The 24,877-nt window shown below is 46.8% G+C and overlaps 1 protein-coding gene across 6 annotated transcripts in view; it reads right to left on the bottom strand.

The window, feature by feature from the left end:
- Positions 1 to 24,877, bottom strand: part of TENM2 (teneurin transmembrane protein 2) — a gene marked incomplete at its 5' end in the record, with an annotated part of 923,762 nt that overhangs the window by 37,985 nt on the left and 860,900 nt on the right. For 5 of the 6 annotated variants that reach the window (XM_080942456.1, XM_080942457.1, XM_080942458.1 and 2 more), the window contains 8 exons: positions 639 to 1,513; positions 2,925 to 3,079; positions 5,380 to 5,612; positions 8,571 to 8,591; positions 16,019 to 16,268; positions 16,743 to 16,886; positions 20,971 to 21,238; positions 21,947 to 22,208. In XM_080942456.1, coding sequence (XP_080798582.1) covers positions 639 to 1,513; positions 2,925 to 3,079; positions 5,380 to 5,612; positions 8,571 to 8,591; positions 16,019 to 16,268; positions 16,743 to 16,886; positions 20,971 to 21,238; positions 21,947 to 22,208 — 2,208 coding nt within the window. The remainder of the gene's footprint in view (positions 1 to 638; positions 1,514 to 2,924; positions 3,080 to 5,379; positions 5,613 to 8,570; positions 8,592 to 16,018; positions 16,269 to 16,742; positions 16,887 to 20,970; positions 21,239 to 21,946; positions 22,209 to 24,877) is intronic. The other variant, XM_080942461.1, reaches the window with a different exon arrangement.

Below are 24,877 nucleotides of genomic sequence, written 5' to 3'. Positions count from 1 at the left end.
TGCGTGTCCAATATCCTGAAGTTTGAACGGCAAGCAGACAACAGGAATTCCCAATGCTGGCAGGGAGGATGTTCAATATCAGAGGCCCGAGAGAGCAAATCATTTAGGAGTCAGGAGAAGGGACATGAATATCCTGCAGCTGTAAGAAGTCATTAGAGTTAGCAAGACGTGACTAGGCAGTTTTAAGGGCACTTCGAATGGTCCGTCTTGATGCCAGCTGGAGCAGGGGGAGGGCTCTATAAAGATTGGTTAAAAGTCAGGGGGCGGGCTCTATAGAGATTGGTTAAAAGTCAGGGGGCGGGCTCTATAGAGATTGGTTAAAAACCAGGGGGTGGGCTCTATAGAGATTGGTTAAAAGTCAGGGGGCGGGCTCTATAGAGATTGGTTAAAAGCCAGGGGGCGGGCTCTATAGAGATTGGTTAAAAGCCAGGGGGAGGGCTCTATAGAGATTGGTTGAAAACCAGGGGGTGGGCTCTATAGGGATTGGTTAAAAGTCAGGGGAGATCTCTATAGAGATTGGTTAAAAGCCAGGGGGAGGGCTCTATAGAGATTGGTTAAAAGCTAGGGGGAGGGCTCTATAGAGATTGGCTAAAAGTCAGGGGGAGGTCTCTATAGAGATTGGTTAAAAGCCTACTTACTCATAAAAAATTGTCCATCCGGTTTCATCACTCTTGGTGGCCAGGAGTCCAGTGTTCCCATTATAAGTCATGAGGCTCAGTTCCAGGTTCTGAGTTGACACGGCTTTGAGGCCTCCATTGGTGCCCACAGTCAGGGTGATGATCTGATTATCCGGCATGAGCAGGTGTCGGGGCATGCCACTGCTGTCCCGGCGGATCTTTAGGGAATTCCCGTTGTTGTCAATCAACTCGGTGACATCATTGTCAGCGCTGTATGTGAAATTGTACAAGTACTCCCCCGTCACCAGGCTCACAGTGTACTGATGGATACCATCAGCGTTGAACACATACAATTCCTGTTCTCCCGGAGATGCGGCCTCATACTGGTTGAACGCATTAAGAACAGGTTTGTTTTTGCTGACCGCCCTGATGCGGATATTCCCAAGGTCTGCAATGTAGATGGTGCCATCCGGAGCGACGGCTAAAGAGGAAGGCGAGTTCAGGATGGCGTCCGTGGCGTAAGCATCATCTCCCGAATAGCAGATGCAGTTGACATCGTTTTTGCAGTCACAGTCTGAGGCCGCCCCAGCCAAGAGGCAGATCTCTCCGTTGGTGGTGACCTGGCGTAGGCGGTTGATCTTCTTCTCGTCCGTCTCAGTGATGTAGAGCACCCCGGTGTGAGAAATGGCAATGGCACTGGCTGACTCCAGAGCGGAGTGGATGGCAAGTTTGCTGAGGGAGTAGTCGATGCCGGGAACCTGGCAGTGCATGGGGCGTCCCGCGATGATGCTGACCTGGTGATTCTCGGTGATCCGCAGGATGACGTTGTTCTCCAGAACGTACAGGGAATTGTCCATGGGGTTGATGGCAAGGTCTGTCGGCCATTCTAGACGGACCTGTACACGACATAAAAAAAAAAAAAACTTAGCTTTTAAGAATATTTATTTTATATGTGCTAATGCTTTCCCTGTATGCATGTTGGAACCTCATGCTTGCCTGATCAGAAAGGGAAAGGCCATTGGATCCCTTGGCACTGGAGTTAATGGATGGTTGTCACCCACCGCATGGATGCTGGGACTTGAACCCGAGTCTTCCTCAAGAGCAACAAGCGCCTGCTTGAGGCATCTCTCCAGCACCAACTTAGCCTTTAAGTAACAAACTGCACTGGGAGTGCTCATCACTGAACCATTTGCCCGAGAGGGGATCATGTGACAAGCTCTTCCTTCAGTTTCATCTGTCCTGACTCCATCCTGCCAGCCGTTTCTCAGCTTCTGAGGACCAACCAGGGCTGCAGCCATCCGATGCGGTAAATGCAAAGGGGACCAAGGCAGTTCAGCCCATCGTCAGCTCTGCAAACCATGGGTCAGGGGAGGCTGTGTTCATTTAGAGAAGACACATTTGTCTAAATTGGAAAAAGGCAACCATGTGGCTTGGAAGGTGGGCCTAGCCAAAGAACAGACAAAGAACAGGCTGGCTAACAAACCACAATGTAAGTATTTGAAAAAAAGAAAGAAAGAAATGAACAAAGCCAAGTCAAATACATTCTTCCTCTGTGGAATTTGAAATAATAATAATAATAATAATAAATTTCAGTAGCAAGTTGTCAGTTTGTCGGGAAGTTTGAGTTTAAGTTTATGAGTGTGACCAAGGGTTGGAAAGACTCTCACAGGTGGGGTGAACATACATGCTGGCCCCTTTGGATGAATGCTGCCCATTTGAGGAACCGCTGGTCTCCGCTGCTGTAAGAGACCTGAGGAAACACGCGCTTTGGAGGCTGATTAAGGAGAGCTTTGCTCTAGTCACGGCAGCATGAAGCGGAGGTTTATATAGCAAAGATGCAATCATTCCAGATTAACAGGGACGTTCTGATTGACATGTAACACCAAACCATACAGTCTCTCAGCTTTCGGAATGATGGAGACGAGAGATAATTATACAGCAGCCCCTACCCTATAATCTGCTACTGCTACACTGTGCTGCCCTGTTTGCTTCTTGGAGTAGAATTGCCTTCTCTGTTCATTCTCTCTCTCTCTCTCCCTCCCTCCCTCCCTCCCTCCCTCTATCCTATCTCCTTTCTATTGCCCCTCTCCCCCTCTTTGCCATCCTGCATTTTTAATACTGATGTCGAGCTTACCTCGATTCCTCCCCGAATGCGTCCACAGAGCGCATGCTCCCAGCAGAGCGCATGCTCCCAGCAGAGCGCATGCTCCCAGCAGAGCGCATGCTCCCAACTCACATCGGCACATGTGGGAACCACAGGCCTGGAGACCCAGAATCTGGTTAAGGATGAGGAATAAAGAGTCCCACCTGGGCCACGTCCATGCTAGAGTCACAGCTCAGTGGCCGGACAGCTGTGAGGTCATTGGAGCCCAGCAGGGTAGAGATGATTCCATTTTGGTCGACCTTCCGGATCATGGTGGCATCAACAAAATACATAAGCCCGTTCTTGTCTACAGCAATACCTGGGGAAGGAAGCAGGGGGGGGGGGTGCATTTTTTTTATTTTTTATTTGGCAGGAGTTTGGTTTGTGGTGGGGATGGAGGATGCCTTGCTCTGGGCATGGTGTGCTTGGACCAGGGTCCTTACTGGAATGGGGAAGCATCCTCAGAACACTAGCACTCGGTCTTTTAAAGGCAAATGTTTCTCAAGGGCACCGTGCAACGCTGTGCACAGTTCTCAGGGGGCTAGCCATTTTCCCTCCAGCCAGTGACGTCACCTTGAGCCGAAGGGAAACCAGAGTTGCAAGTGAATGTGGAAACAGCCCTGACTCTGCTCTCTGGGAAAAAAAAATACCGAGTTATTACTAAAGTTCATTGCTCTGAAAAATGATTGGAAGTGTGTTGCTCAAATACCCTCCGAGACTAATTGTGACAGCGAGGCTGAGAAACAGCGATGCTTCCAGCCGCAAACTCCCAATTCAAAGAAACATGTATCCTCCAGGAAGAATTCCCAATTAAGCCTTGACTCCAATCAGCACTTCAGTGCCCCCGGGGGACACAGAGCCCTAGCATTTCCCTGTCGCAGCAGGACTGATAAGACAGGAACTGCAGCTTCCATTTCTTCTGTGGCTTTTTTCATCCCAGCGCCCAAATACAAGGCTTGGCGTCCTTAGTCCACGCTGCAGGATTGCTTGCACAGCAGCTAAAGATGCTAACAAGAATCAGACCCTGATATGATCACTCCTTAACCCCAAGTACCTCCAATCCTTTTGAATAGACTCTCATCGATCCAAGAATTCCCCGGGACAAATCATACCCATACTTTTTTTACTTTATTATTTACTTAATGTATGTGTGTGTGTGTGTGTGCGCACTATGCATGTGGAGGCCAGACGTTGATGCTGGGTGCTCTTTCATTCATTCTTTCTTTTTTTTTTTTTTTTTTTTGAGATAGGGGTTTTTATTGAACCTGGTACCTGCCGATTTGATACGATCAGGGATATCCCCCCGCCTCTGCCTCTCTGGAGTAGGAAATTACAGGTATGTACATTGCACCCAATCTTTCTTACTTACATTTAAAACATGAAATAACGATGTTAAGTGCTGGAGCCCCCGAACAGTTTACTTAAGGAGTCAGAAGCTCAGGGGCAGTTTAACTGGAGTTTGAAAGACAGATACCCCGGGTAGGTGAATTGTAAATCCTCGGCAGCTGCCTGGAGGAGGAAGATGGAGAAGAACAAGAGGAAGCCCTGCTATTTAAATTAAGGCAGCCTGGAGGCCACTTGGCAAGGAGGGGAACTTTAGACAAAGAGTAAAAAAAGCCCAAAGTATAGTCACTTAAAGGCTTCTGCCAGCTTCTGGAAGAAAAAGACAAGGAGACAAGAAACAGCCAGTTCTGTCTTTCTGAGTCAGGACTCAGACTCAACAGAAGTCATTGTGGCTTGTAGTGACTGCACCAGGGGCTGGGAATTCTGGGAAAGGAAAGTGCACTATATCATTGAAGGGCTGATTTTTCCTCTTGTCCCCTCTAGTGTGGTTCGTTTTGAGGGAGAGTCCCTTGGCCAGGAGATCAACTGAACCAACCAGATTAACCTAAGGAGGAACACAGGGCATCAGAGGTTCTCAATTTGTGGGTCATGACCCCCTTTTCAGGGGTGGGGGTTCGAATGATCGACCCTTTCACAGGGGTCACTTAAGACCATCAGAAAATACAAATGTTTACATTATGATTCGTAACAGCAGCAAAATTACAGTTATGAAGTAGCAACAAAAATAATTTCATGGAGGGGGTGGTGGGGTGGTACCACAACAAGAGGAACTGTATTAAAGGCTCACAGCATTAGGGAGGTTGAGAACCAATGAGCTACAGTTAGATGGCATTCTTTCAGCTAAGAGGTAAAAGCTTTACCTCACTAAGCACCCACCTCTCCATTCTTAACTGTTACAGTTTCCTTGGGTATTCACAACATGACTGACACTTTTGGATACTTCAAAGTCTGGCGCTGTGGAAGATCCCTGGGCTCTGGTGTTTCTCTAGCCCCTATAGCTGCATCTCTGACAGATGGAGCTAACTCTACCTTCTTGTCCTTTGTGGCTAGCAGCAGAGAGCCCAAGTGCAGACTACCATGTTTCTATAAGTGGTATGTGTGTGTGTGTGGGGGGGGTAAAGTTTACTTTAAGAAATAAGCTTTAAGACCACCTACATATACCCAGAAGCCTCAACAATAAATGATCTTAGGAAGAAAAACAGTCTTTAGATCTCACGGATTTGCTCAGCTTGCAGCAGGCTCCGTGCAGGCTAGAGAGGTCTATGTGGTCTTTACCTCTAGGGCTCATCAGGGTGGCGTCCACAGCCTTCCCTCCATCCCCACAGCGGGCTTCATCAAAGGGTAGACATTGTTCGCCGGTCCCTGCCACGACTTCCGAATTCCCAGCCAGGTCTTTGGCTCCGCTTAGAGACTTGACTCGGTAGATTCGGCGACTGTTGGTGTCAGAAACATAGAGCGAGCCAGCCACAGGGTCCACAGCCAAGTAGTACTTGTGTCCTGGGCTGTTGCTTTAGGAGAAGCACAAAGAGAGAGAGAGAAAAAAAAGGGACTATGCAGCTGGCCTCTTGGGTCGGAGGTGACTCTTAACCTTCTTAGTGACTTTTCATTTTAGTGACTCAGTGACACCCAGAGATCAATTTCAACACATCATGGCTCCCAGATAGTCCCGGTTAAGGCTTAAACTTATACTATTTTGGGATTCAAAGTAACAGAATTTTGTTTCATGGTGACTGGTACAAAAGACATCCTTCCAAGGGTAGTCACTCAATGCTTGCTTGGTAGATTTCCCTTGGGCTTAGTGTACTGTCTCCTGGGGATTTAGGAACCCGGTCCCATGACAATGTTTCCCTTTCCATCTACGCCCCCACAAGACCTCCAAGGTCATGGACACTGGAGCAACCTGGAGTTTTCTAGGCTTAAGACGACTAGCTCTCCAGAGGCACCGCCAATCCTTGGCCGAGCCGATTGCTTCTCAGCGTCTACGCAGATGAAACTGGTATTTAGTGCCAAGTGTAGAGATCTTGGCATCATGCCCAGCACTTGTGCTCGACCCTGGCCAAACCAGCGGCCGGCATCTGCATGACCGGTGCTGGAGATGTAGTTTTTCAAGTGCTGAGCTAACACCGAGACCTCAAGTGTGAGTCTGGAGCCGCCCTGGATATTAATCCCTTCCGTGTGTGAGGTACACCAGGAGGCTCTGGGGCCTGGGGCTTGCATGTGTCCTCTGTGAGTCTAGCCAGAATGGAGCAAGACTTGGACAACTGGCTCAGGATGAAGAAATGTATGACTCAAACCCAGCTGGGGGACCTTGGGCGAGTGTCTTGGCAGTAGCGGGCAGTGGCCTTCTTACGTGGGAAATGACAACGTCAAATCTGATCTTTGCTAATGGTCCCTTCTGGCTCAAAAGCTTGTAGCTCTCTGCTTTGTAGTGTCTTCTCATGGTGGCTGGGACCAGAAAGAGTGCTCACAGCACTCCAAAGCAGGTTATTAAAATTACCCCCATCTCCTTGGGGGGTGGTGGGAGGAGTGGTGGGTGCTGCTCCCTAACCCAGTGGGTGGGTTCCATGCACCTAGGATGAGTCCAGGTCCATTTGTCCAGGTATTTTTTAATTGTATTCTGGGACGACGGGAGGAGAGGGGTTGAAGAGGTGAAGGGAAAGCCTGCGTGATGACAGTCTGTGTCATGTGCGTTTGTCCCATGGACATTAGCTGGTAAATTACTAATTAAAACGCTATCATTTGGGTTCTTGCCTGATTTAAGATAAAAAAAAAAGAGTTGGGAAGCTATTTTTAGGAACTCTTGGTGCGTTGAGGCCATCTTTGATTCCTGTTGTTAGGACTGGTAATTGAACTAGAAGTCAAGGTCTTTTGAAAGAGTGGGCTTCTCTGGGTCTTTTTCTTTCCTTTCCCTCTCTCTTTTGTTTTCTGCCCCTCCCCACTTTTTTTGGCCAAGTCATTAGAGAATTATCCATATATGCAAAACAAATTAGGGCAGAAAGGGAAAAAATCCATGCCATTTTCTTTTTTTTTTTTTTTTAATTAGACTTCTAAATGAACAGTAGCTGGCTCGGTCCTCCGGAAGATCAAGGTACTGCACATCTGTGCCTATGGGTGAGCAAGATAATTAATTCTGGACTTTCTAGGGAGCCTGATCTGAGGAGGCCTTTCCTAATCTCTGGCACAGGAGCTGACAGGTGGGGTTAGCGGTTGCTTTGGGAGACCATTCTTTGGGTAGTCTTTCTAACCACGCTTCTCGGAATTCAGGAACAACGGAAAACATGCTTCATATTGGGGGCTGTGGTGAGGACAAACATGGCTGACCTGTGGGCTTCCGGGAAGAAGGAGTCTGGGGGGGGCATTTCTATTCTTTGGGGAAAAGTTTGCTGCATTGGAATATCTATTGGGGGGCATTTCTATTCTTTGGGGAAAAGTTTGCTGCATTGGAGTATCTATGGGGGGGCATTTCTATTCTTTGGGGAAAAGTTTGCTGCATTGGATTATCTATCGCCAACCAATCTGGGGGGGGGGTTCAAGATTACAAAGGCAGAATTTTCCCCCCTTTCCTACAAATGGCCATCCCTTTGAGCATAATGATACCAGGTAATCTGATTCTACTTTTTTTTTTTTTGTTCAGTTCTGACCCATCATCACAAAGGGTTTCATGGTTGGCATTTTTCATGAGACAGCCTTCGTTTAGTTGCCCTTCTCCTCACCTTCCACAAGAACAAACATCTTTTCTATCAGAACACTCAGGCTGCGTCTACTTCACTGCAGGGCTCATGAGCATGTGTGCACACATACGTGTTGTGCATTTGACATGTGAAGTCTACCAAAATATGATTTCAAAAGACAGAGGCCCTTTAGACAAAAAGTACTTGGTCTATCTCTATCTCTCATATTACTAAAGGGTGATTTAACTTTGGAATAATTCTCAATGTACCTAACTGTTGGATTCATTCTGACCAGCAGATTGGCAATTATCTTGTGTGTGTGTGTGTGTGTGTGTGTGTGTATGTGTGTGTGAGTCTGTGTGGTGTTTAAATGACCACATATCTAGGGGAAAATCATTAATGAGTTGAAAATGAGTTTTTGACCCGTTTCCAGTTCATTAAAGCTTTTGTGAACCCAGTCCAGCATTTACAAAAGCCCGAAGTTTGCCTCAACTGTTTAGCCCAATTATGGACCACACTGAACAGCCGGGACAGAGGTTCACTGAGGGTTCATTATCATGCTCTCGAATCTCCCAGAAATTCTAATTACTGTCAGCTTCTTTGGTTGCTTTTTGACTGCATTTCATAATTGCAAAAGCTTATCATATGCACAACACACAATTAGCACATAAAAAAAGTTACCATTTTTGGTACATAAAAATATACAACATTACATAAGAAACACAAAACAAGAAAGCAAACACAAGGAACAAACGAGCCATAGCAAATTATATGGGAAAGAGTTCTTCGTCTTACCTATGTTTAAACTCTTTATTTCTTTATAGAAAGAAAACAGAAGGAAAAAAGAACAAACAGTTAGCTGAGGAATTGGTGGTAACGCAAACATAACATTTTTCTTTTCTTTGTCTCTTGTATAAAGCCCTCCCCCCCAGCAATCTTTTTCATTTTCTCCCCCCTTTCTAACTGACAGCTCCTGGCTCAATTACTTGGGAAGAATCCCTAGGTTTAGACTCCTCTTGGCCACTGGGGAATGTGCACAAAAGAATGCTTGGAGTGTCTGACAGGCTGGCTAGGTGGCTGTCAAGGGACACAGGTGGCAACAGGTGAGACAGGACTTCTGGCTGATGAAGTGATGGCAGGTGGGTTGCATCTCAGGGGAAGACACCTGCTGACTGGGGAATGGCTTCTGTGAATGCGGTGGTAGAAGGACTCGGAAGCCAAATTAAAGTTTAGCTTTTGAGAACTCTGTGATTGATTTGTAATGTCTGGGTGTGGGATTCCTGGGCGTGGAGGGAGTACAGGTCTGTGTGCTGCTGATTGCCATTGCTGTAGTAAGGGTAGAGTCAGCACCATTCCGTGAGAGAATCTCAGCTCACACCAACTGTAGTGTGGCAAAGTCTTGGCCCTCTTCTGACTCCCAAAACCACTTTCCCTCTAGCTCATGTCTCCTTGCCTCTGCCCCCGCCCACCCCAATTTCACTTGGATGAGCTGTACATCCATACAACTCAGATTCAGTCTTTCTCGCTGTAGCAGCCATTCCTGCAGCCATTCATAAAATTCATAGGCAATACTATCTTCTTGTATTTGGATCCAGAGACTCCAGTTAGCACATCACTTAGGAGAGTTAGGGGTTTAAAAAAAAAGGTTTGTTGCTTTTTTTTTTTCTTAAAGAACAAAAAGACATTTCCATTTCAGTAGGAAAAGTGGCTGCAATGTAGCATTAGGGAAGGAGAGAAGTAAGTGTCTCAAGTAAGGAAATCTACTCCCAATTCCTGAGGCTTCTAGTGCCAGGTAGAGTTCCCTTTCCTTTCATCTGAGAGACAAGGCATGGGGACAGGACAAAGAGAGTTAGATGCCCCAATTCCTACTGTGCAGCTCTGGCCTCTGCCCGGGGGCATCATTAGTGGGAGGCTGGCACAGAGATTACACTTTTATATTTTCTTCTAACATGTTAGTTTTTTTTCGGAGGAGAAAAAAGTTAATTAAATGATGCTGATAACTCCTGAGCTCTGACTGACATTGTGCAATTTAAGATTCGGTCCTGTAAAGCCTGGTGTGTCAGGGTGGCAGCCGGGAATTCTTGCGTCTATTTTATATTGCTTAATGAAAGTGAAATGCTATCTGCCACCGCTGGTAGACATATTTGCCTCTTAATTATTGCAATATCAATTTCTTTTTTTTTTTTTTTAAACTCAAGATTTTTCGAGAAGACTGGATGGGATTTGGGTCTACGGTTCTGACCTAATTCTTCTCTAAGACCATCTGCTTCACATTGATTACTAGAATATCAGCGTTGGGGGGAGAGGGCAGGAGAGGAGGAGGAGGAGCCAGGCGTAGGAAGGTGTGGAGTTTGAATGATCATATGGATATGAGCTTTGGATAAAGGTCAAAGGCACTGCTCTTCCAGTCCAGGGAAAGTGACAAGCCAAAATGACACCACCCTTTAGTTGGTCTGTGCAAAAGAATATAAATGCCCTACTTCTGAGGGACAGGCTTAGACTTTGTGTGCACACCCTTAACAACACAGACCCTTCAGGCACACCCTTTGAGGGAAAAGTTGTGTCTTAGATGTAAGAAGCTGAGACGGATTAGCATTTCACACTGCCAAGTCTGAGTCCTCTGCAAAGGCTCCAGGGTCTTTCCCAGCCTCCTCAGCCTATCACCCAGAGCTGTCATCACCCTGTCTTGTGATGTGATGTGATGTGTGTGTGTGTGTGTGTGTGTGTTTTCCAATTCTTTGAGAACAGGGTAAGACTTACACATCTTTGCACTGCTGATACTTCAGAAAGAGTAAGGGCTGGGGAAATAAGTCTTTGAGTGTGGGGAGCATGGAACGAGGTTACCTCCCTTTGTTGTGGACTAGCTGCATTCCGCCATGTTCTGTACAGAAGATTAATGCTATAGACATGTGAGATCACTGTGAACCTTTCCATTCCTGCACATGCGTGTCCTCTCTTTTTCCCTTCTAGTAGAGTGGAGTTGGGTTGGACACAGTTTTATTGTTGCTGCTCTAAGCCCAGGGACATTAATTCGGGATACATTTAGTTGAATTTTAGAGGGATGTGCTTAGGTGGTTTGTAGTACCTTCGGCATCTAGCTAAATTATTGCAAGCCATTCTGTCATAAGAATGGCTTTTGGGAACGCTTCTGCCCTACTGTGTTGATTCATGTAGCATCTTTGTAGGGCATGTGAGAGCCACCGCAGGGTTCATCCCTCATGGTTTTATGTACATGGTTTTTGGTGACAGAATGATTAATGGGCAGAGTTCAAAGAGCATTACAAGAAAATGTGAAAGGGCCAGAAACACTACAAAGGAAACTTTATGATAGAGGTTTCTCTAAATGGTATACTTCTTACAACTTACATGCTATCAACAACCGGTCATGCACACGAAAGCAAGTGTTTTACTTGATCAGTAACCTGAAACCAGTTTTGATCAGTTATAGGGGAGAAAGAAAGACTTAGCACGTCTGTACTTTCTATAGATAGCGAAATCAGAAGATAACTATCTCATAAAAAATAATCAAAGAGCTGGGTGTGGTGGCGAGTAGGGAGGTAGAGACGGAAGGATCAGGAGTTCATGGCCATCCTTGTCTACACAGCAGCAAGTTCAAGGCCAGCCTGGGCTATGAGATACTGTTTCAAAAAGCTCCCCAAACAACAAAAATCCCAAGACAAAACAAATGAAAAACAACAACGAAAGTATCCAAAGATAATCAAAGGGGTGTGGGGAAAAAAAATCAAGTATCACACTGTTTCATTTTTCATTTCCGCTAGCCCTGAACTTCCTTAGCTTCCAAGTCCAGGTGAGATCTAGGGTAGTCAGGGTAGCACACTGGGAGACTCTTTCTCGTAATCAAATTTCTTATTATTTAATTATGATCACTATTACTGTGCGTGTATGTACATGATGTGTGTGTCCTGTGTGTATAATGTGTGTTGTGAGTGCAGGCACGCACATGCCACAGAATGTTTGTGTAGAGGTGGACGGACAACTTTTGGAGTCGATTCTAGCCTTCCACTGTGGGTTCTGGGGAATGAAACTCCCCAGGTCACTGGTCTTGTGCAGCAAGCAAGCACTCTTATGACCTTACCCGCAGTCATTTTCATTTTCAACTCACCATTTGCTTATCATCTTTTTGAGGGGAGGGGGGGACTCCTAAAACCGCATTAGCTTTCAGCGCCATGAGCCTAGATATGTCCTTGATCAAAGGACTTTGGAGACAGCCAGGGGATAGCCAGAATTGTTTGGAGACAGAGCTCACTGCTCACTTCATTCCACACTCCCAGCCTCACGGCTGACCGGAGGGAGGCTGCCACCTTCTCTAGCTACAATTGCAGTGTCCACCCCCATCCTCCGTGGGATGGATCCTTGTTTAACTCTTGGGTCAAGCTTGTCTTTGGAGATCTTGACTTCCAGCGTCTATTGCTTTGGCTGCCCCCCCTCCCATAACAGGCCCCCACTTTGGTCCAAATCACTATCTCCTCCGGCACCGACCCATCTTAGCTGGACAATTCCTCGCTCTGAAGATCTGCCCTAGTGTGATCCTGAGGAGGGCCCACCCTAAAGCTTAGGGAGAATGTCTGCATCATCACTTTTGTGGGTAAAGTGGAAAAGAATTCCAAGCGTTAGAGGAGGTGTCGTAGGCAATCCTACGTCCGTTAAAAGGAGCCATGTCAAGAGAGATGCTGTCCCTGTCTTGCTAGTGGTGGCACCTAGATGTTTACAAAATGGCGAGCAGAGGATTTATCTTTGAGAGATATTCACCCTAACATGTCAGTGGCTGAGGGGTTTACTCGGTTTAGGGTTTCTATGAACCAGGGGGAGGGAGAAGGTAATAATTACAGGAGGGAAAAGCCTCTCCTAAGGGTGGGATATTAGGCTTTCCAGGGAAGTGGGTGTTGGAAATGTGCTACATCAACACAGGTGAGAGCTATTGTGCTCTCTGGGCATTAGAAGTTACTGGACTGCGGGGCCCTCTGGCCTGAAGGTTTTGTACAGGCAGAAGCAGAGGAAGGCCCAGCGAGGACCACACTATCATATCTGTAGCATCTTGATTCAGGGTGGGTGAGGTAGGGCTGGGCACTGACTCCAAAATGGAGTCACTCAGCTGCCAAGCCACAAAAGAGAAAAGACACACAGGCAAGACAGGTCTCTCTCCCTCCCTACCCCCTCTCGGGTGACTGTTTTGAAGAGAGGGGATTGACAGCCCTTTGTTTTCAGGCATGTAGTGGGAAGAAAGGAAGAATCAAGTCAGTGTTCTTGTAAAAGCTTAACTTCTAATCGGCTCTGGGCTTCTGGCTGATGAAAGCAAGAACAAAGTTGGAAGACAGTGGGGGGATTAAAAAAAAATCACACAGCTGTCTAGGGCAAGTGAGAAGGCTAGTCCTCAAGCTGCCCTCAGTGCTGCCACATAGGCTTACTATCTTTTTCTTTGATTGGGCTGTACGCTTTCACCACTGGTATTGAGGCCTCTACAGTCTGAGAGATATGGGAATCGAAGGCCAAGTCCAACAAGGGGGATGGGAGGATGGCTGGTTCCTGAATTCAAGTGCCCATCTTGAACACCCAGGACTGGCTGAACACCGCTCTAGGCATAAGAGGGCAAAGGTGACCAAGGGTCTTCTGTACATACCCAAGCCCAAAGAGCCACACAGAAATAACCAGACAAGGTAGCACGTCGTGTCCGCTCCAATGGAAAACCAGAACGATACACTTTCAAGGGGAGGAGAGGTTTCTTCTAGGAAGGGGGGGGGGGCATCAGAACAGAACCAACAGGTAGACAGGAAGAGGTTGCCTTGGTTGCATGCAAGCCACATGGATTGAGATTTGGAAGTGGCAATGTACAGGAAAAGACCAATTTACTTTGAACAGGAAGAGCCCCGCAGAGGGGGAGGGTAAACAAGTGGCCCCTTGAGTGATCCAGTCATGAAAAGCACGATGTAACTACCATCTTCCTCCACACTGCCTATAGCTCCCCACTGCCTATACCACGCACAAGGCTTTCCTGGACTCAAACAGCAACAACAACAGCAAACCAGACCCAGGAAGGAGACTCCCTTAGGAAGGTCTGGAGCAAGAGCAGTTGAGCAACAGTCTGGAGTCCCTCCACTGCACCTTCTTCTTTCTCTCTCTCTCCCCCTCTCTCTGCTTCTCTACTTAGTCTTCTTGCCTCTTGTCCTTCATGGCCTTGTGCTCTGTTTCCCTAATGGCATATGTATGTATACATGTGTGTATGTATACATGTATATGCATGTACATATTTACCCCTTAAAGGAACTGGCAGAGTTTTGTCTCCTGAATATTTAGTGACAGGCTGCTGGTGGCCAGGTCACTAATGCCTTTCTCAGCAGGGGCTGTGAGGACATTGATAGCCAACTTGATTGAACCGAGAAGCGTCTAAGGAGCGAAGCACTCCTCTCAGTGTGTCATGAAGGTGTTTCCAGAGATGATTATATCACGAGGGCACTGACCTAATGAACTGCTTGATCTACTGAAGGATTAAAAAAAAAAAAAAAAAAAAAAAACAGAATAGACTACAGGGTGGTGGTGCCATGGAAGGTTGGAGAAAGCTGGCTCCTGGGGCTATGCCCCGACCCCTCCCGTGTTTCTGCGTGGCTTCCTGTCTGCCATGGAGTGAACTGCTCGGTCCCGCCCTTCCTGCCAAGCTAGACTGAGGGCTCTGAGACCTCGAGCCAAGTCTTTCCCATGATCTTGTTCTGTCGGGACTTTTGCTCACATTGATGCACATTTAATGCACGTAGACATTCAATGGGAGCACAGCCTGTGGCTTCTGCATCTTTCACACGGTAGCTGAGGGTGCTACAAAGTACAGGTCACAGGGCAGTTCAGGCCCAAATCCCAGGGCACGCTCTCTCTCCTCCCTCCTCTCTCTTCCTCTCCTCTCTCCCTTCCTTCATTCTTTATATCAAGTTTAATGGAAGGTACATCTCCACTGGGATATTCCCGTATCTCTTGAGAACTGTCCAATCACCATGGCCCAAACCTCGAACCACCGACACAGCCTCTCTATGAGTTTTCTTGCCTTCATCCCAGAATTCTTACAGTCCATTTCCCACAGGCTAGCCAGAGCCATCTCATAACAATGGCAGTCAGATCACATATCAGCTGCATCTACCCTCTACTTCAACCTCTGGTGGCTGCCCATTGCAAAAGAAATGCAATTTTCGCTTGTCTGCATGCAGGCAGACACTTGGTCTGTTCCTCACCTCCCTGGGTTCCTGATGCTCTTCTGAGCTCACCAGCCCCTAGTCCATGGGTTCCTTCAATTAACCAGGTTGCTGGCTGGATCTGGATCCTTTGCATAACTTTTCTGTGACTGGGATACTTCCCCTTAGCTGTCCTGTGCCTTAGGCCATCATTCATGGTCCAGCTCAAATGCCATCGGTGGGAGAATATTCTCTATTTTTATGTGTGTTTTTAAAGCCTTCTTATTGCCCCTGTTCACCATGTTTGCTCTGTTAGAACTTCCTCGAAGCATTCATGTCTACTTGATATTTATTTTTTCCCTCTTCCCACATTAGTCAACTGGAAGCTCCCTATTGGCTCACCAACGCAACACGAGGGACATAGTGTCCGGTCACCTGCTATTTGTTGGATAATCCCCTCCCTCTCCCCCCTCCTCCTCACCCCCCCCCCGTTTAGTTTACCCATTTGCATCTTCCCCCCTCTCTGTGCACATCCTCCTCTGGCTGAGGGTCTGGAATCAACCCCCCCCCCCGGAAAGGCATTTTCAAGAGCATTTAGGCTTCTCTGTTCGCCCAACGCAGGGAGAATTAGTCCTTAGACTTAGTAGCAAGCAATGGCCAGGAGGCATCTTCCAGGATGGCAAGAATCAACATAGTTAGGCCAGGCGTCATCCTGCTACATTATAATCTAGGAAGGAGGAATACACCCAATGGATTTACCAAGGGGCAGCACCCAGAGGTGCTCAGCAAGACACTCAGAATGAGGAAAGGAGCATTTGTGGTCTTCGTACTTTGATATGTGTTTGAGGCTGCAACTGAGCTTTTAAAAAACGAAAGGCACTTGGCTCCTTTTGGCTACCCTTGCTTGAGGCTGAGTTGCTGAAAAGCTGCATCAAATATGAATGGTACTGTATAGATAATCAAAAATATTTCCTGCTCCGAGAACCTCAAATTCAGCCATCTTGTACCCAGAGGAACCCGAGAGCAAAGGGGGAGTCTCGAGAACAGAAGTTTTCTGGTGTGGCCATTTACCGTAACTCCAGGATACTGGTCACATTCCGAGAGGGAAAGATGCGCCGGATATAATTGAAGTCACCGACAAAGAGGCTGCCATCAATCCCCACAGCCAGGGCCACGGGGGCCAACAGTTTGTTGCCTTCAGCAAGGCCATTGCAGCTGGGACAGGAGATGCTTCTGCGGCGACCGTTGCCCATGATGCTTGTGATGATGGCAGGCTGTTGGGTCAGGAACTGGTTCTCCCCCGTGCCTTTGTGTAGTATTCCTGGGGGAGAGAGGCAGGGCAGAGGGGGGTGTTCACACAACCCTGTGGTGAGGATACTTGGGTGGACCTACTAGACTGGATGGGAAGTGATGGGGAGAAGAGAAAACAGTCCTTTGGGGTGTTCTCTCATTTCCTCATAATGTAGAGAGAACAGCCATGGGAGACCCACTCCTGAAGCTGCCTGAAGCTGTGATGGTGACGGGGATAGGAGCCTAGCTGGAGAGACAACAGACAACAAAACAAAAGCAACCCTCCCCAACCCAATGAGGAACAATAAGGCTGATAAACTGAGACTGATTTCTAAAGGGACAAATGGGGAAATCTATGCCCGAGAAAAGGGCTGCCACTTTTCTAAAACCGCGATTCCCTTTCTCCATGAATGCTTTGTTATGCCAGGGGATGGAACCCAGGACTCTCTGCATGTCAGATGAACACCCCCCCACCAAGCGGCGCCCTCTGTAGTCTCCAACATACCGCTTTTCACGTTGAGGATGTGGTGCTTGTCCAGGGACCAGCCGCCAAGGTTGGAAGGGTCCAGCTCAAATCCTTGAAGTAGGGCTGTCCTTTTTTCCCACAGGATGAGACTGGGGCAGGTCTCATATTCAAACCCAACAGACACTGTAAGACAAAGAGTTTGGGGGGGGGGGAAAGGGTGAATGATTATTCCAGAGTTCCTTAGCAAGAAAGAGAATCGCACGTTAACAGTGCTGCCTGTTCCCAACACGTCAAGAGGTGGCTGATAGCTTTGTCCCCAAGATTCCATTCAATGAAGTTCAGATTTTGAGTTGAGTTTAACTTTGAAACTTTATGCAGTGGTCATGGGAAGGCTTTTTTGATGAACCCTAGACTTTCAAAATGACCCCAGAGACACGGAGGAAGAAGAGTTATTTCCAAACTTAATACTGCACACCTCTCCTTAGATATGGAGGGGAAGATGGGAGGAAGTTTCTGCTGGCCTGCTCTGTTTGGAGTGCATCAGTTACGTCTCATGCTGTTTGCCTCATGTTGTCTCTTATTAGGAGAAAGGCTTTTGGAAGTCCAGTTGCTCCTTGGTAAGATTATAGGGGCAGCAGTATGGAAGGAAAGGTACTTAGCCTTGGTCTTCATATCTGCAGGTTTGGTATCTAGGAACTCAACCAATGCCACATAGACAGAAAAGATTTAGGGAAATATACTGCATCTGGACTGAACATATACAAGCCTTTTCCCCCTGTGGTATCATCCCCTAAACAATATACATTATAAGCTGGGCAGTGGTGGTGCACACCTTTAATCCCAGCACTCAGGAGGCAGAGGCAGGTGGATCTCTGGGTTTGAGACCAGCCTGGTTTATAGATCAAGTTCCAGGAAAGCCAGGGCTGCGTATAGAAACAGAGCACCGGCAGCTCTTCCAGAGGTCCTGAGTTCAATTCCCAGCACTCACATGGTGGCTCATAACCATCTATAAACATTATCCAGGGTTGACTTAAAGAGTATGGGTGGATGCATAAAGGATTATATACAAAAAGTTATGCCATCTCATACAAGGAACCTGAGCATCCAGAGATTGGTACCCAAAAGGGTTGTGGGGAAATGACTGTACACCCCCAATTCTAGAAAATACCAAGAGTGTCTGGAGCCCATAGAGTTCCCCTTGCTAGTTATACTGGGAGCCAGTGAGTGTCAGAACCTAAAATCTTGTGTGCAAAAATCTTGCATTTGTCACATGGACAAATGGAAGAGGAAAAGGAGGAAAGAAAGGTCCATCAACCCCTGATTCTAGGCATGTGTTCATGTGGTAAAGCCAGGGCCCAGTTTCTCAGAGAGACGTGCTGGGAGGGATGAGAGCAAACACTGAGGTGCCATACATCTTTAATTGGAAGGCTGCTCTGGAAATCTAAGGCATTGTTATGGAGCTGTTCCTAGTACATTAGACTCTTAACTATGTGTGTCACCTTTGGGGATTCTCTGCAGCTTTTGAAAAATCCTGAGATACTCGAATGTCGATATGAATGGAGGATACACTTTTATCTCAACAACAAACAAAGTGACACACGCGTCCCCGTGCACATCAAGGCTTATCCTCTCAGACTGCCAGTCACGACTATGCCAGTAGTCAGAGGCTGCAGATGTCCATCTTGTGGTCATAACACACTGTTTCTAATGTTAAAAGATCAGGGCTTGTTGAAGATATGGGAGGAAGAAATGACCATGATGAGACCAGGTCACATAGAGATGCTAGATAGCAAATAAAGAAGAAATCACCATTGATGAGGGTCGCGTCAAAGGATTTGGGAGTCAGCTTAAAGAGACTCTTAATGACCACCGACAGGACTTTCTGACCATTAAGAAGCATGATGACTTCAATGGGGTGAAATATATGAGATGTATTTCAGTGTATGAGTTCAGAGTGGTATTTAAGAAAACATCCATTTGCTACCCTTGGAGGATAAGCCAACTCATTATACTGAAAAAAAAAAAAAAAAAAACAGTAAATATGGCAAAGAATCACGTATTTGTCCTTTCTTTCTCGTGTGAACTGGAGCTCAAGTAGCCAAGTAGTTAATGAGAAGCCGCCTCTCTATGAAAGTATTCCAGCTCATAGCTGAGGACTTAGTGACAGACTGAAAATATCATTCCGTAATCCTCGGTGACCCGAAATATAGAGAGACCATATCTGCCAAAGTCTAAAGAGACACCAGCCCCACCAGGCTCCTCTTGGTAGAGCAGCAACAGTGCCCTTCAGGTTGTACTTTCCAAACCAAACACCAAGCCTGGGCCAGAGAAAGGTTCCTGACCCAGCTATTCTTCTGGGTTTAACAGCCACCAGCACACAAACGGCCAGCAGATTTGACTAGAGATTCTATGGGCAGACCACACAATTTCTTCAGTGATTAAATTATAAGGTCAAACAGAGAGACACAGGGAAAGTCAGATTGATTTAAAGAGAAGAATGACATAGAAAATGACATTAATTAAAATTACTTTTGCATTCAAAACTTTATTGGTTTGTGTGTATATATGAGTGTGTGTGCATGTTGTGTGTGCATGTTCTGTGTGCGCATGTGTGTGTGTGTGTGGGGGGGCAGAAGACAACTAGTGGGAATTGGCTCTCTACCTCCACTCTGTGGGTTCCAGGGCTTAGCCCGGGGTGACCTGTCTTGCTGGAAATTAAAAATTTCCTTTTACAAAATCTAAGAGAAAATAACTATTATTTGAACACTGTTTCAAACATTTGAAGTATTAATATTTTATGATACTAAGGAGGCAATTGAAATTTCTTTCTCCTTTCCTTTTTTGCTTCTTTTCCCCTCCCTACCCTTCTTCTTTTTCTTTCTTTTGAGGCAGGGACTTGCCCAATGTTGCTCAGACTAGCCCCAAACTAGTAATCCTCCTGTCTTAGACACCTCAGTGCTGAGAGCACAGCTGTGTGCTACCACAGCTGGCCACCAAAGAAAATAATGAACAGTGATCAGCTGTTTGGCTATACCAAGAAACTGTGATTTTTGTGATAATTAAATTGTTGGTATTATTTCAAGGCGTCTTTAGACACACACGCTAATAATATTCCACACGGAATAATGGGGTTTCTGGAACGTTAGCAAAATACCTGACACAGAAGAACTGATCTGAGTGTGGTGAGGCAGAATTCAGCATCGCCTGACAGCAGGAGCTGGAGAGCATCAGAGGGGATTATCATGCTCTGTTTTGTGGTGGTGGCTATTGATTCGAGATAGGCTAAACCGGATAGAATGCTCTTTATTAGGCAATGTTTTAGATGAAATGCACGAGGGATTCCAGGAACTTTACTGCTTGAGTTACTGACGTCACTGATTGATGAGGCTGACTACTGAGGCATAGCTTGAGTACTTGTAGCCTGCTTGTTGTATTGCCTTTGGAAAATTTAATCCCTGCCCCCACCAGCCCTCAACCTCAGCAGTACCAAGTTTGCGACAAGGTCTACTTGGACCATTGAGTGGTTACCGAAGGATTTGTCACAGTGCTCTCTGCACAAAGTGACTGCCTTACAAACACTGCCACTTCCAGCGGACATTCCCGTTTCCTGGCCTCTCATTTTGGTCATGTTTCTCGCAGTCCTCGAGGATTACATGTGCGGAGATGGAGAGATTACAAAATGCTCAACCCAGATCACCAGTCAGCTCTCTACAAGTAGGGAAAAGCTAGCTGAAGACCTAGCTCTGAGGTCCACACAGAGGTCCACATGGAAACAAGCAATGCAGCTTCCAGATCTTCTCAAACCCCAAAGGCTTACATTCACTACCATTTGCAGGCACTATCTCTGCATCAGGAACCAGCCCTTGCCCACCTCTTGCTATTCATGTGTGCTGACCACCACATTCTAGCCATTGCCTCCCCCGGCTGTTCTGGTGCATCCTTTCCTGATTCTCACATGGTTACTGTTGGTTTTCCAAGTTTTCAACTAAGCACCACGTCACGGAGTAGCTTCTCCTGACTGTTTATTCACAGCTGCCGCTTCTCTCAGTATATACCATTTATTTTTATTTTTCTCATGACTAGCACTTATCATGGCTTCCTGTTTTCTGATCTGGTCAGTCTTTCTGATCTCGGTCTTCTACTGGAACATAAGGGAGATCGTGTCTGTCTTATGAATGGTTGTGTCTTAGTTTACTAGAAGAGTGCTTGGAATATATAGAAACACAATCAAAGCCATGAATGAAAAGTGGCTGAAACCAACACATACCAACGGCATCCGACAGGCCATAAACCCTTTGGCCATAAGCATCTGTCTTGTCCCAGATGAACGTGTAGGCCAAGTTGGGAGAAGCCTGGAATGACTTCTGGAAGAGATGCCCCTCTACGGCAACCATCAAGTGAACCCTGATGAGGTTCAAGGGCACTGTGGACTGGGTCATAGTGATCTTCAGCAACGACTTGTACCCTGCAGTTCTGGAGCTGAGATAACGGAGCCTCACATTGGTACCAGGGAGCTCGATTTCTTCGTGAAGAACCTGGAGGGGAAACACATGGTTGATCTACTATATCGAACACACCATGGCAGGTGAGCTGTTTGCAAGCCAGTGCTTCCGTGAGCTGCCTCCCTCTCTGAAGCATCCCATCTCACGTGGGTGCATGAACTGCTTCTAACAGCTAACAGCTGAGAGAGAAGAAAAGAAAACCAACCCAAGCTTCATCCTACGCCATAGAGTAAAGGGACGGAGGTTATGATTTTTGGATTAATAATTATTCTTGGTCACTGTTGCGTTTCCCACACACACATACAAAAACAAATCTCCCCACATGGCTGGTAAAATACATAAATAAGAACAGCAGGCTTTATTGTTAGCTGCATGCAAGGGGGCCACGAGAGGCTGTAATTATACGAACCTGCAACTTTCACTGACAATCGGTATAAAGCAACAGGGAGGCAGTAATGTAATATGCCCTCTGCTGTAACACTGATGTAGATCATTAGAGCGCCTCTTATCATGTATCTCCATGACTAACAGGAATACAAAGCAATTTGTAGGTGGGTGGCGCATATGTATGCTGTTTTTATTTTATTAAAAGCTCTCGTGTCTGCCAAAGACTTGAGCAACTATCTGCAAACATTCCAAACATCCAGGAGGGATTCAAATTGTCACCTACAGTGGCTATAAATTCTACACCTTGTTTCTCCCCTTTAATATTAGTTTCTGGCACACTTGGGGAGACGGTACCTGGGTCTCGGGCACAATGGGGTTTGATGCAGGGGAAGCACTGAAGAAGGTAGACACAGGAGAGGAGATGATGATTGGATCGGGCCGGACAAAGCCACTGAGGTCGCAGCTGGGGATGGAGTTCTCCTCGGTCTTCATTACCAGGGTATCCATGGCATAGAAACTGTTCCATGGCAGCCACACTGTGCGCTCCTGGCTCATGAAAGGGGCTCGCTCAAAGTGAAGAGTCAAGGCAGAACCCCCGTTGGCAATCAGGTCAAACCTGGAGAAGGGCCAAGAGGGTCATTAACAACAGGGTAGGTTCACCTTCAGCTTCCTTACCTCAGAGCTGCAGGAGGGACAAAGCCTGCCAGGAAGACAGACTAGCTTGCAACCTACTGGTTCTATGACTCTAGGCAAGTTGCTGACTCTCTTTGAGCCTAACAAATTCACCCGCCATTCACCATAAAGTGAGGATGATGGTACTGACCAGGGGAGTGTAACAGAGAATAAACTGTGTGGATGAGTCCAGGTGGGGTAGGGCTAGGCTAAATCCAGCCTAGCACCTGTTTTGGGAACTGGTCATTATGCGTGATTGTCACCCATTTGCTTATGTGCTCTCCTGGCCTATACTCCTGCCGAGTCGTGGCCACAAGAGCCACCCAGACAGCAGAGCCTTAATCATTCACTGTCCGGCACTTTGAAGAAAATGCTACCCGAGCTAGAGGAAAGAATCCAGTACTAAGTCGAGAGGCAGGTTCAGCAGTAGTGGGGTCAACAGTCACAGGATGTAGGCCAGGCCCATGGGCACACGCTGCCAATGAAACTCCACCATGTTCTCAGAAACGTAGGCAGGGCTTCTCCATCCACATCCCTGTTTGTACCTCAAGAGCTGGGAGATACTCAGCCCCGTCCTTGTCTTTTCTTTCACACCCTCCTGCCCGACACCAGTGTTCTCACTTGACACGTGAGTGGTGGGTGGATTTAATAGGTACAAGAAGATTTGACGGGCTCAAAGGTTGAAGTAGCTATCCTTATTTTATTGAGAGCTACACCCCATCTTTAAGCTGCACTCCACTGGACTCTCATGCGTGTCCAGGCAAGTGTTTTGTCTTGCTCACTCCAGAATTTCTACTGTTGGTGTCATAGTAACATCTCAGTGAGAACCGACTGAGTATGAGTACATGTGCTGTGAGTTTCACCCTACTTTGGTTCCACGTCTGGTGGTTCTTTGTGGTAAATAACAAATGAATAGGCTACACGGGAATATTAAGGTACATATTAGAGCATGCAACTCTCTAGCAACTGTTGACCCTGGAGTTCATTTGTTTATGTGTTTGCTGGCTACTCATGATGCTGGAGGGAGTTTTGCATCTGATTGATTTGACACAAGGGAGTCAAAAGATTTAAAGTTAAGCACAGCAGCATTCTTGGTACTTGGCAAGCTGGGGTAATACTGTTCCTAGTTACAGGCAAGCCTGGGCTACACAGTGAGATCCTGTCTAAAACAACACCAATGTCAATACCAACACAATACCACAAAACAAATTTGCTCCTATCTGTTCCTACTGGCATTGAAGAATCAGGTCCATGCCACATCTTTAGGGCTGTAGAGTTTCCAGGGTGTTGCAAAAAATGTGCCTTGACACAGTCAGGGCTTTGCAGCCTGAGAAAGCAGGCGAGTTGGGATGCAGGGGTAGAAAGATGATGTGGGGGGGGGTGGATTTTAGATGTTATCAGCCTGGAAGTACCCAAGGGGGATGGGGAAGGAGGAGGAAGGGAGCGACATCGGCCACGAGACTCAGGAATGATATCATATATTGTCCAACAGGATGTTTTAATGGATTGGCTCACCTATGTTAATTCTTCAAGAGTCCTGGCTCACACCTGTCATTCTAGCACCAGGGAGGCAGAGGCAGAAGGACCGTTGCAAGCTCAAGGTCAGTTTGAGCTGTTCGGCAAGACCTTGGCTCAAGAACGAAATACACCCCCCACCCCCATACACATACCAACCCAAACAGTTGAGGGGGCTAGATACAGTTCAGTGGTAGAATGCTTGCCAAGTATGGCGAAATACGGCATTTGATCTCCATTATCACAAAAGCCCACAGCCAAAACAAGCAAGGAAACAAATTACGCCCCACACCCCAGCCCCAACAAAAAGCAGAAACCAAGGAAGAATGCTGGTTTCAAGCCGGGCATGGTGGTGCATGAGTAATCTTAGCTCTCTTAGAAGAGGAAGGAGAGTCATTATATATTTGAGGCCATCCTGAGCTGTAAGACACTGACCTTTAAGGGTGAGAAGGACCAAAGGCCACTAGAGCACATTTGTTACTCTGGTGCTTCTGAAGAACTTGGCAACCAAGTGTGTGCATAAGACACTAATGGTAGCAGACAGCCTCCCACTGATAATGGTCTGACTTACTACTTCAAAGTTTTCCAATGGCCTGAAAGCAGGACGAATTCAGTAGTCAGTGGCTTTTGCGTTGTGACCATTTCCTGGACAGTCCAAAACTCTCTTGCAATTCAGGGCAGTAGCAGCGAGCCCCAGTTCCCAGTGGGCCAAGCCACTGCCAGGGTCATGTTACAGAGTTCTGTGTTGCTCAGCTAGGGGGTATCTAGCTCACAGTGTATTTACTAGGGAGATGAGACAATATCACACGGGGGTTGAGAGTCATTGGGCTCTTGGTGCTTTAGTGTACAGGTATGAAGGTGGGCTGTTGTGAGCTGGTAATTTTCTCTTACCTGGCTACGTGACTACTTTAAAACCTTGAAAAGAAGGCTAGACTATCAGAGAGACAGAAGAATCAGTTCTTTCTCCATGAAACAGCTATGATCGTCCAGAGTTGAATTTTTCAGAAAGAGTTTGCATGGGATTTACAGTTTCTCTCTGTCTGTGGAAGAGAACATGGTGTGTGTGTCTGTCTGTCTGTGTATCTGTGTATGTTTGTG

Source organism: Micromys minutus (genome assembly GCF_963924665.1).
Source record: "Micromys minutus genome assembly, chromosome: 31".
In the NCBI taxonomy this organism is placed as follows: domain Eukaryota; kingdom Metazoa; phylum Chordata; class Mammalia; order Rodentia; family Muridae; genus Micromys; species Micromys minutus.
Note: the sequence above shows the minus strand (reverse complement) of the source record. Positions and strands in the feature narration are given on the sequence as shown.